This window comes from Acomys minous, assembly GCF_964271855.1.
Source record: "Acomys minous genome assembly, chromosome: 7".
Taxonomy (NCBI): Eukaryota; Metazoa; Chordata; class Mammalia; order Rodentia; family Muridae; genus Acomys; species Acomys minous.
The window spans coordinates 3,185,517-3,196,055 of record NC_140488.1 but is presented as its reverse complement, the minus strand read 5'-3'; the positions used below and the strand labels follow the sequence as shown (position 1 = coordinate 3,196,055).

Sequence of the window (10,539 nt, the reverse complement as noted above, 5' to 3'; positions counted from 1 at the left end):
ACCTCCCACAGAAGGGATTCAGGTGTACTCTGCCCAGTGCTCATGCAGGCCCACAAGCTTGTGTCTTTTTCTTTCTGCTCCTTTTCGGGGGCCCATTTCCCCCTCTTTCTAGCTCTAGACCTGTGAGGAAAGCAGGATTCTCCTCATTTCTCAGATTTCACAAGAGAAAAGCCTGCATTCCCAGGCAAGGGAGGCGGGATGTAAGTGTGGAAGCCAAGTCACTCAGTCTCTGGCAGAAGGAATGGGACCTCAACTAAGCCTGTTCTCTGAGGACCCAGGAGTCTCACTAGGTGTCCTGGGCCCATGGTCACATGCGCTCTCTTATCCACCGGCACCAGGGCCAAACTGGCTGGAATGGCAGGTGAGCCTGGGTGTGGCCCAGGAGGCAGTTCTGACTGTGGGGCTCCAAGATGCCTGGAGCGTGGGCCTTGAGCACCGCAGCTACTGAGCTCAGTCTTTTCAGGGCTTGTGCCCTGAGTCACCACTGGGCCACAGAGGTGTCCGAGGGTCCTTAGAGAGTTCCAGGCCTGCCGGTCAGGCCCCGCCCCCCCAGCTACACGGGCGCGGGCAGGGGCGGCGCCGGCGGAGTTGGGCGCGGGCGCGCGGTGCTTGGTGCGCGCCACCGCCCCTCGGTCCAGCTTGCTGGCCTTCCCTACCTAAGCCCTTGGCTGGTTCAACCGGCCCCACCCCTTCTTCCCTTCCTGTCCCGGAGGCCTGGTGCGCGGTGCAGCGCTACGATCGCGGCCTGGCACTCGGGGCAAGGCGGTTTTGGCGCTGGAGGGTGGCACTCCAGACGCGGGGCGCGAGGCCAGAGCTGGCTCGGCAGGGTGCGGGGGGGAGGGTCCGGAGGAGCCCCCAGAGGAGAGCAGGGGCAGGCAGGGGGTGCCAAGGTAATGGGCAAGGCCTGCGTGCCTGGTTGCGAGGGGCGGGGGCTCCAGGCGCTGTTTGGCCCGGGCCTGGCGGGCTCTAGGGCGCCAGGGGCGGCGGGAGGGAAGTGGGACAGGGAGGGACTAAGGGAGGAGACCGCTGGGATGGGCCGGGGGCTTGGAGGACAGGAGCAGGTGGGCGGGGACAGGGGCTCTGCTTGAAGAGGCGCAGCAGAGAGGTGGCGGGCTGCGTGAGCAAACAGGGCGGTTGCCTCCTGGGCCTGGAGAAAGGTGAGGCCATTTGGTTGAATGCCCCCAGCCCCCAGGGTATGGTTAGGTGTTCAGGGCCACTGAGCTGGGAACTGAGCACTGTTGGGGAGGGAAATTTGGAGGTCAGGCTGGCCAAGGTGTTTGGAGTCTTCAGTAGATCCTGAGAGAAGTGTGTTGCTGGGCCAGAAGCAGGAGTTCTTCACCAGGGCGCTGGTGTCCATCAAAGATGGGGAAGCCAGGCACTTTTAGGGCCTGCATGAGTGAAAGGGGACAAGAGACCCCAGAGTTTGAGTTTGAGCACAGTCTAGGAGTTGCCTTATTACTGGGTAGATTGATGAATCATAAGATTTGAAAAGCGCAGAACCCTTTCCTGGCATGCAGTTCTGAGTGGTGAAAATCATAGGGGCTTAGGATTTGGAGAAGTGATTTTTGGAGGCCAGGTCTGGGGACACCAGGTGCTCCAGAAGGCCACCAGTCCCTGTGGGAGGTACTTTAGGAGTTTTGACCCAGAGAGCTGGGATTTAGAAGCCTCAGCCTGGGGTGGGATTAAGGAAGGTCTTTGTTGGTAGCAAGTTTCCTGCCTTCCTTCCTTTCTAGAATGTCAGGATTCAGCTGTGTTCCTGTGGGGAGTGGGTTAAAAATTCTTTCAGCCTACAGTCAGCTGTATAGTATCCACCAGGGGCTGGAGGGTCATATACATGCGTGACTGCAGCTGCGTTTTCTATAGTGGATTCCTCATGCTCCCTCACTGTTGCCATAGTAACTGCCTATTGATGGTGTATTTATAGGGGAAGAAGCAAGCGATATATTTTGGGGGAGGGAGGGGGAGAAGCCCTCGTAGCAGCAGCAGCAGCAGCAGCAGCAGCAGCAGCAGCAGCAGTAATGGTGGCTACAAAATTGTTAATGGAGTGGGAGATGCCATGTGAACTGTCTGGGGGGGGGGAGAGTCTGGCTTTTCTGAGGCTCAGAAATGAACTAATGGCTTTTCCAGGCCAGGATAACACAAACATGGGGCTATGATGCATGTGTGTATGAATACACGGAAGTTCATGTGTTTGATTGAGACCAAAAATGGCTGTATGTAAAGCTATTATATAATTTACCATGTAGATTTTCTTGAAAACTCCGCTGTTCACTCCAGTAAGCAATGAGATGTGTTTGCTTTCTTATTAGTGAAAGCTTTGCTCATTCTTTTCAAACTCTGATATGACCACTTCATTTTTTTTTTTTTTTTACCAAAACACCCTGTTCCTAATCCAAGTTCTCACTGCATCCTCATCATAAGGACTCCATAGACCTTAATGAGGCCAGGTTTTGCAATAGTTCCCTGGTTGTCATTGTGAAAATAGTATTTCAGTGATGTAATGACTTGTTGGTAGTTCTCCATGAGTCCTAAAGAGAAAGCCTCTTGATACAGTGATTCTTCAGATGTCTGATTGGTCACTTTCCCCATCATTTAAATTTTTTTCATGATTTTTATCTTCCTTATTTTCCAAACAGACTAGAAGCCATATTTTTAAACACACAATAGGAATAAGACTCTGGAAGAATAAATAGAAGACCATACCAAGTTGTGGGGAGAAAAGCATATGTGCATAACAGCTGGTCTTCCAGAGCACTTGTATTCGGCCATCAGTGTTAGCACTGAACTTCCTGGCAGCCTAGGCAAACAGAGGAGCATAATGGGCAACAAAGCTCATGTGTCTTACATCCCATTAGTCATAAAACATGAGCTTCTGCTTGGGGAGGGGAGCTGAGAGGTGATTGCTCCCAGATGTTGATGGCGTAGACGATGCTTGTGAGTATGTGTATTAGTAGGACTGTGTTAGCAGAAAAAAGGCTTTATGGCAATATTTCTCAATAGTGGCCTCTCCTCTAAGTGACCTTTGCAGACATATTGTACTGTACTGTATTGTTTTTACGTGCTTGTGTGTTGTGGTCCAGAGTCTTAGATATGCATAATAGATGCCATATGAACAAGCTATACCCCCAGACCTGTGTCTTCATACTGATCTTTTAAATATGTGTTTATGAAGGTTCTCTGCTGCAGTACTAGTTTATGCAAAGAGAAAATATGTGATTGCTTCCAGAGAAGTTCAAACATCTCATCTCTCTATCTGGGGAAGATAAGCTGAGAAAATTGTCTGAGTCTGGGTCCAGTGGATTGGACCAGGAAGTGTAAGAATATGTCTATGTTGTAAGTGCTGGGTCTGACCCTGTACAGCACATATCCATAGAAGATTACTGTAGATCAGCCTCAGCTGGGCTGGGACATTTGAGATGGCTGTTGCTACTTAAGTTTGGTGTTCAAGGAACACAATCATCTATTGAGGTATCTGGGACTCATCTTCACCCTCAAATTCAACTCCAGGTCTTGTCTCTGTCAGTTTGCTTAACCTAGCCCCTACTCAACTTCATATCTGGGCTTGACTTCTCATCTGTCTCTGGGCTTCTTTCCTTTCTGAACGGACAGACATCCATTGAAGGGATAGGGAGTAGTAGCTCAGTCCTTTAACTGTTGTTCTTTGAAACTCACAGGAGTGTGTGTGTGTGTGTGTGTGTGTGTGTGTGTGTGTGTGTGTGCGCGTGTGTGTTTGAGAACAGGGCTCTGCTGGGCTTTGGGGAGCTCTGGAGGTCTTTGGGAAGTTAGGAGTGGTGGTATGAGGGTGCTGTGCTTTTTAGCCAGATTGGTGGGAGATCACATTCCAGACTCCAGTGGGTTTCACCACAACTTTCTTTTCCCCCTTGCCAGGCAAGTGATACCCTGGAGCAGAAGGAGCATCATGGCTGGTGAGTGCTTCTGGAACCATCTGAGTTACGCAGGTTCATGCAAAAGCAGCACATCCATCTTTTCAGCTTTTCTTTCCTTGGGTGGCTCTGGGGTGCACTAATGCAACAGCTCATGGATCTTGTGAAAGAGGGCCACAGGCCACACCTGTGAGCCTGGGCATAGAGGGGCATCACTTCCTGTGGGGAGTAAGCAGTCTTACCATTGGGTGATTGCTTTCACCCTCCAAAGCCCAGCTCCTGCCTGTTTTTAGTCCCACCCACCGCTGACAGCCTGGAGGAGGGGCAAGTTCTCATGGTAAGAGCTCTGTGTTTCCCTTTTCAAGACAGAGGCAGAAGCTACTGGACATTTTCTATCCAAGCCTACAATACATAGAATTCTTGCTGATCTTTCTTCCTGTTCCATGTGAAGTTCCTTCTCAGTTGGGTCTTGGTTTCCTTTGTATGGTGAAGGACCTGGCTCATGTTGGGACCCTGAGGTCCTGCTGGAGAGCACAGAATCATAGAAAGTCAGCCCTCCTATCCCTATTGCAATAAGGCCAGGTTGGAGTCCTGGCTTTAGGCCTGCAGGATTTGCCCAATTTCCCGTCATAATTGGGCCAGTCTGGTTTGTAAGGACAGACTTGCTGTTCTCTCCTCAGTGTTTCTGGAAGCCAAGAATGCCCATGCAGTCCTGAAACGGTTCCCTCGTGCCAATGAGTTCCTGGAGGAGCTGCGTCAGGGCACCATTGAGCGGGAGTGCATGGAAGAGATCTGCAGCTATGAAGAAGTCAAGGAAGTATTTGAGAACAAAGAGAAAACGGCACGTACTGCCCCGGGGCTGGGTTCTGGGAGGAAAAATGAAAACAGGGTGGAAAGAAGGGAAGGATACTACCCCAGCCTGCATCCTGCCTGTTGGAGCCTGAAAAGAACACTGGGTGTCCCTCTAGGTCTGTTGCATGGTTCATGTGGACTTCCTCATCTGAGAACTCCGTCTTTCATCCTTGCTGGATTCCCTAAGCTCTCTGAGGGTTCTTTCCAGCCAGTAAGCTAGCTCAGGGTGGAGAAGGAGTCACAAGCTTGTTCTTGGGGCATGACTTGTTGGAGGCCTCAGATGTCTAGAGCATGGATCTTAGGGGAACATCACCTTGTGTCTGGCTTCCTCAGCAGTGAGTGGCCCTTCTTCTTTTGCAGATGGAGTTTTGGAAGGGATACCCAAATGCAGTCTACTCAGTCCGAGACCCCTCGCAGAGCTCAGATGCCATGTATGTGGTGGTGCCCCTTCTGGGGGTAGTCTTGCTGATTGTCATTGCCTTGTTTATCATCTGGAGGTGCCAGCTGCAGAAAGCAACTCGTCACCACGCCTCCTATGCTCAGAACCGGTACCTAGCCAGTCGCGCCGGACACAACCTCCCCCGAGTCATGGTTTACAGGGGCACTGTGCATAGCCAGGGAGAGTCCTCTGGGCACCGTGAGGCAGGGAATAACCCACAGATAGTTCTGGGGCCCAGCCGGGGAGGCAGAACCACTGTCAGGCTGGAGAGCACCCTCTACCTCCCTGAGCTCTCTCTCTCCAGATTGTCTAGTGCTACCCCTCCCCCCTCCTATGAGGAGGTGACTGCACCCCAGGAGGGCAGTGGTGAAGAGGCCAGTGTCTCTTACAGTGACCCTCCTCCAAAGTATGAAGAGATTGTGGCAGCCAGCCCCAGTGCAGACAAATAGCTAAGCACAGGCCCCAGCCTGTATAAAAGCCTCTGCCAGAGGTAGCCTGCTTCCTTTTGGACTTCTGAAAGACTGTGCCACCACAAAACAGCCTTAGCCTCTTTGTTGCCAAATAATTCCCTAACCGTGAATTTGTAGAAAGTCAGTTGGTAGAGATAGTTGGTGTGTGTGTCCTCAAGAGTGTGTGCGTGTGTGTGTGTCGGGGTGGGGAGCACATAGGGCAAATACCTGATCCCCCTGGGAAGAGCTACAGACTTAAGAGCCCAGGTCTTCCAGACTGCCCCCCTCCTCCACTAGCAGTCCCCACTATCCTCCCCTCTCAGTAGGGACTGGCTTCTCTTATGCCAAAGGAACCATCCCATGGTGTTGATTATGGCTAGATTGGCCACAGGCTCATCCCCTGGGCCTGTAAGGCTTATCGCGGATCTCTGCATGTCTGAGGACCTAGGACACAGAGATGAGGGGGTCAAGCCAGCCCTACAGTTCCTCCTTTCTAAACAGTTCCATGCTTACTGTTCTCACTTATATTATGAGGACAGAAATAAGGATTGAACTAGGAACAAAACACAAGTAATAAATAACCATAGATGAACCATAGATGAAAACAAGTGCACCTGGACCATTTTAGCCCTCCAAAAGAAATCAACTAAACAGACCTTGGCACAGCCTTCCTCCAACACCCACCTCTCTGCTCCCGAGCAGGGTGAAATATTTATGTAAAGCAACCTGGCAGGAGGACAGGGCATGGGAAGGAGGGGCACTAGGTGGCAGAGCTCCTTTTTCCAGACCAATCAAGGGGCCCACTTGAACTCTGCCATCTTGTTTCTGATGTGTACCAGCTGTGCTAAAACCACTCCTGGCTGGCATAAGCCCATGTGTAGCTTTGGAGTACTCTGTTGTGTGGGAAACTGATAACCCCTTTCCCCATGGAGCCCGGGGCCCATCCTTGGGCTGTTACAGACTGGCACAGGGAGCTCAAGATTCCTCCTTTATGAGGTTGGTAAATCCATAGGAGAGTTAAAACCATGAGCTCCACCTCCTTGGCACTGTGCTATCTGACTTTGAAGTTTTAGGATAGCTCCTGTTTTGTAAATAGGTGCACTGAACTTGAACTTCAGATTGTGATTTCTCCTAATGATGGTGCCCATACAGGGAGAGGTTCCCGAATTGTATCTTAATATTTCTCTTTGTGGGGGAGCCCATGACCTGGGGTCTAAAGCCCACCTGGGATTTGCTCTGCTGTGGCTGGGTGCTGTTCTATTTTCAATGAGGCTTTGGAAGACATTAGGCAGAGGTGACTTGCTATTTACCTGTCAATGATGAAGTAAAAGACACTTTTGATACCATCTCTACCCACCCAGATCTATTCTCCTGGCCTCTGTGCCATATCATTTTCCCTCTGTGGTGCTTTTAAAAATGTAGCACATTTTTGTGGGGCCCAGAAAGAGTGCAAGCGTGGGTCTGTTGGCAACTGTAAAGGCTTCCAACCCACAGAGTTGATAAGCTTCCTTCTGTCTAAACAGCCCTCCAAGGCAGACGCTGAGACACATTCCTTGAATGCAAACCCTGCCTTGAGGCCACAGATGACTTTGAGGGCTGTTCCAGTGCTAGGGACTTCCCCTCGGGTGTGTTTCTACTCAAGCTTCTGTTCTTACCCCAGTGAGGCTGCCAGCTTCACTGGATAACCCAACCCTATGGCTCCCCTACCTCACCAGCCCATTGGAAGTGTGTGGAGCTAATGCTTGTGAGGGGCTTGAAGCACCACGGAAGCAGTGAAGTTTGCCCTTCACAAGATTCTCCTAGAAATAAGCAGTACCTGTAAAAGGCTGGTTCTAGCCGAGGGCTTCCATGCCTCTGCTGTTCATTTGACCCTCAGTTTCCTGACACCAGAGATGCTCACTGGTGGCATTTTTCCTACTTTCCCTCCGTGTTGACCTCCTTCTTCTGTCCCTTCCTGCTTTCTTTTCTTCATGTCTTCCCTCTTCCCTTTTATTTCCTTTCATTTTTTTTTCTTTTTCTTCTTTGTCTTCATTGGTCTTCTAGTATTGCACTCTTGCCTTTCCTCATAAAGGAATTTGGGGCCCAGAAGTCCCCTGCTTTTTCATGATGGAGATGGGGATCAATCTCATCCAGACATGTTGGAGATACCAGGGAAGCTGGGCCAGCCCAGAATCTTCCAGCATTTTGTTAAGCTGGTGCCTGGCTGTGACCCAGATGCTTCACAGAGCTCTTCCAGGTAACTTGTGCCAAGGCCTCTGCAATGGTTTTTGCAGCACAGTGTTTAGTACATATAAATGGGCAAAATTCCTCAAGGTGCACACTTGGCTTTTATGAATTCCCTGTACATATCTTTTCAAACTCTGTCTTTGTATAGACATTGATTTGATACAATGCTAACACTTCAGTAGCCACATTTCTTTTGTTTGAGATGTGTGTGTGTGTGGGGGGGTGTGTGTTGTGTATACATGTGAGCATGTTGTCTTTTCTCATTGCTTCTATGAAATGATAGCTGGTGTGTGGTTCTATTTGTCCCAGGAGAAATCTGCTCTGTTGGGAAGACTGTCTTCGTCTTGTGGGGCCTGCACTCTGTGGGACCCCCTCCCATTCACATGCCTTTTGGTATGGTGCCCCCTGCTTCAGCTCCTATTCTGTAGGCATCAGCAGTTGAAGGAAATCTGAGCACGTGTGTGTGTGTATGTGTGTGTGTGTGTGTGTGTGAGAGAGAGAGAGAGAGAGAGAGAGAGAGAGAGAGAGAGAGAGAGTGTGTGTGTGTGTGTGTGTGTGTGTGTGTGTGTGTGTGTGTGTGTGATTGTTGACTTTGGGAATGATTGGGGCTAGTTACTTAGATATTTTTCACGAAAAATGAAAAGGCTTTAAAAATTCCTTAAAATATGACTGTCACTTGTTTTCAACCAAAACCTTTTAAAGACTTTTTAAACAAGAATGGCAACCCTGTCAGTCCCCTCCCAGAGTGTCCAATTACTTTGAGTTTTCAAAATGAAAGCACAAGAGAAAGACTGGGGCGCACAGGTGCCTGGCATGTGCATACTCCTGCACAGCTGTGTTGCGCCCTGGCTGCAAGAGGTATAATCCTGAGCAGTGGACCCAGGAAACTTAGGCCTCCTCTGCTGCTTGCCAATCCCACTGCCATTAGTGTGAATTCCTTAGGGTGCTCCAGCAAACAAGCATCTGCCCAATTGTTTGGACATTGTCTTTTTGGTAGTCCAAACATTAGGGATTAGGGACAGCAGTGTTTTCTGTTTAAGCAGTTAGAGCCAGATGCTTCCTCTCTCCCACTGGATGATAACTCCCCAGATCCCAAATTTGATGGATCTTTTGACAACCAAATGCATCCCATGAGAAAAACAAGAAAAAAATTCCAACATTGTCACTAGATTGTCTTTTAATTCAAGTGAGAGCAAGATGGCAGAGAGAGGCTGAGATGCCATGACTGTCTTTCTGGAACAGTAGGTGTGCTCTGACTGTGTGTCTGCTGGGCTGGGCTGCTTCTCAGCTTGTCAAGTACTGAAGCTCCATGCCCAGGCATCACCAATTCTGAAACAGCCACATCTTCCCCCACTGAAGCCTCCTAATACTAATCAGTATAATTAGCTAATTTTAGACTGCTGCAATCACAACATTTCCAACTACAGTAAAAGCCCATTAATTTGAGCCCACTAATACAGAACTTAGAGGAAATCCAAATTTGAAATAATTCGCAGTAACTGCTGTTCTTGCTACATACAAATATTTGCAAGTATCTTCCCTTCAGTCAGGCTTCAGGGGCTTCTGTATAAAAGGACTTAGGTTTAAAATGGGTACCCTTTCCAAAGGAGAAGCTTGAGGTACCAAGGATCCCTTCATTGTGCCTTCAGCTTGGAGTTTAACAGTTCTTGTGTGTAAGGCTCTTTCTGTGTAGGGTGATTCCTTGTTCTCTCTCCATTGTGGGGACGTTAGATTTTGCAGCCTTTCACTCCATGTCTGTATGTATCCTGTGAATAACATAGTGTATGATCTTGACTGCAGTTTAAACAAAGTATGTGTCTTTTACGTGTTCTATAAAGCAGATGTTGCACTAGCAGACTGCCTGCTCTCGTTCACTCCCAAGTCTTCAGTCTTTGAGCTTCTCCTTTCCCAGGCCATGGGAGGCGAATCTCTCTCTAGCAAGAATTTCTCTGACAAAGATCTCCAAACAGCACCCCGCCCCCAGCTCAATGCCTCCACAGTTGTTTCACTGACTGCTAAACGTGCCTGCCCTTCTCCAGCCCCTGCAAGCACTAAGACTGATATCAACCCTCCAGCTGCTTTTTGCCACCCAACCTGTCTTGCCTCACTGATGCCATTTTCCCAGGCCTGAATCTTCATGCTATTTTACTCTGTCGTTGTGAATTTGTGACAGTGGCGCTCCTGACACGTGCAACTGAGCTTTTATAGAAATGATTGCTGTGAAATGGATTAATTTTTGTACCATTTGAAACTGTACTAGCATTTATGTGTTGTCTGGTGTCAGCTGGGGCATCTGTATATTCAGTCATGTGTTGAGATTTCACACGGAGCCTGGGGCAACAAATCAACTTGCTTCTGACCTTTCTCGCACACGCTCTCTGGCTCCCTTTGTACAATTGTTGAGTTTAGCTGTAAACTTCTGTCTCTTTCTGTATAAGAAATAATGAGTAAAAATAAAGATCAAATGGCATCCATTTGTACCTTGTCCTGGTCCATCATAGAAAGATCCTAGATGACTCCCCAAATTCTGCAAAGCATGGAAGTCTGGTGGTCAAACTTGTGGAATCAAAAGTCAGACTGTATAGATAAGGAAACAGCCCAAACCAGTTTAGGAGCCAGTTGGAAGCAGTGGTCATCTGCATCCTAAAGTTTGTGCTCAGGGTGTGTAATAGGATCTTCTGTCCCATCC

At 49.1% G+C, this 10,539-nt stretch overlaps 1 protein-coding gene across 3 annotated transcripts; it reads left to right on the top strand.

The window, feature by feature from the left end:
• Positions 1 to 295: 295 nt before the first annotated feature.
• On the top strand, positions 296 to 10,324 carry PRRG3 (proline rich and Gla domain 3). Of its 3 annotated transcripts, none has more exons than XM_084790468.1 (4): positions 296 to 361; positions 3,889 to 3,926; positions 4,565 to 4,725; positions 5,097 to 10,324. In XM_084790468.1, exons 1-4 carry the CDS (start codon positions 312 to 314, stop codon positions 5,622 to 5,624), a joined length of 777 nt encoding a protein of 258 aa, XP_084646594.1. In that variant the 5' UTR covers positions 296 to 311; the 3' UTR covers positions 5,625 to 10,324. The 3 variants fall into 3 exon arrangements, with proteins under 3 accessions (XP_084646594.1, XP_084646595.1, XP_084646596.1); XM_084790469.1 differs by lacking the exon at positions 296 to 361 and adding an exon at positions 597 to 890; XM_084790470.1 differs by lacking the exon at positions 296 to 361 and adding an exon at positions 1,031 to 1,157.
• The last annotated feature ends 215 nt before the right edge of the window (positions 10,325 to 10,539 follow it).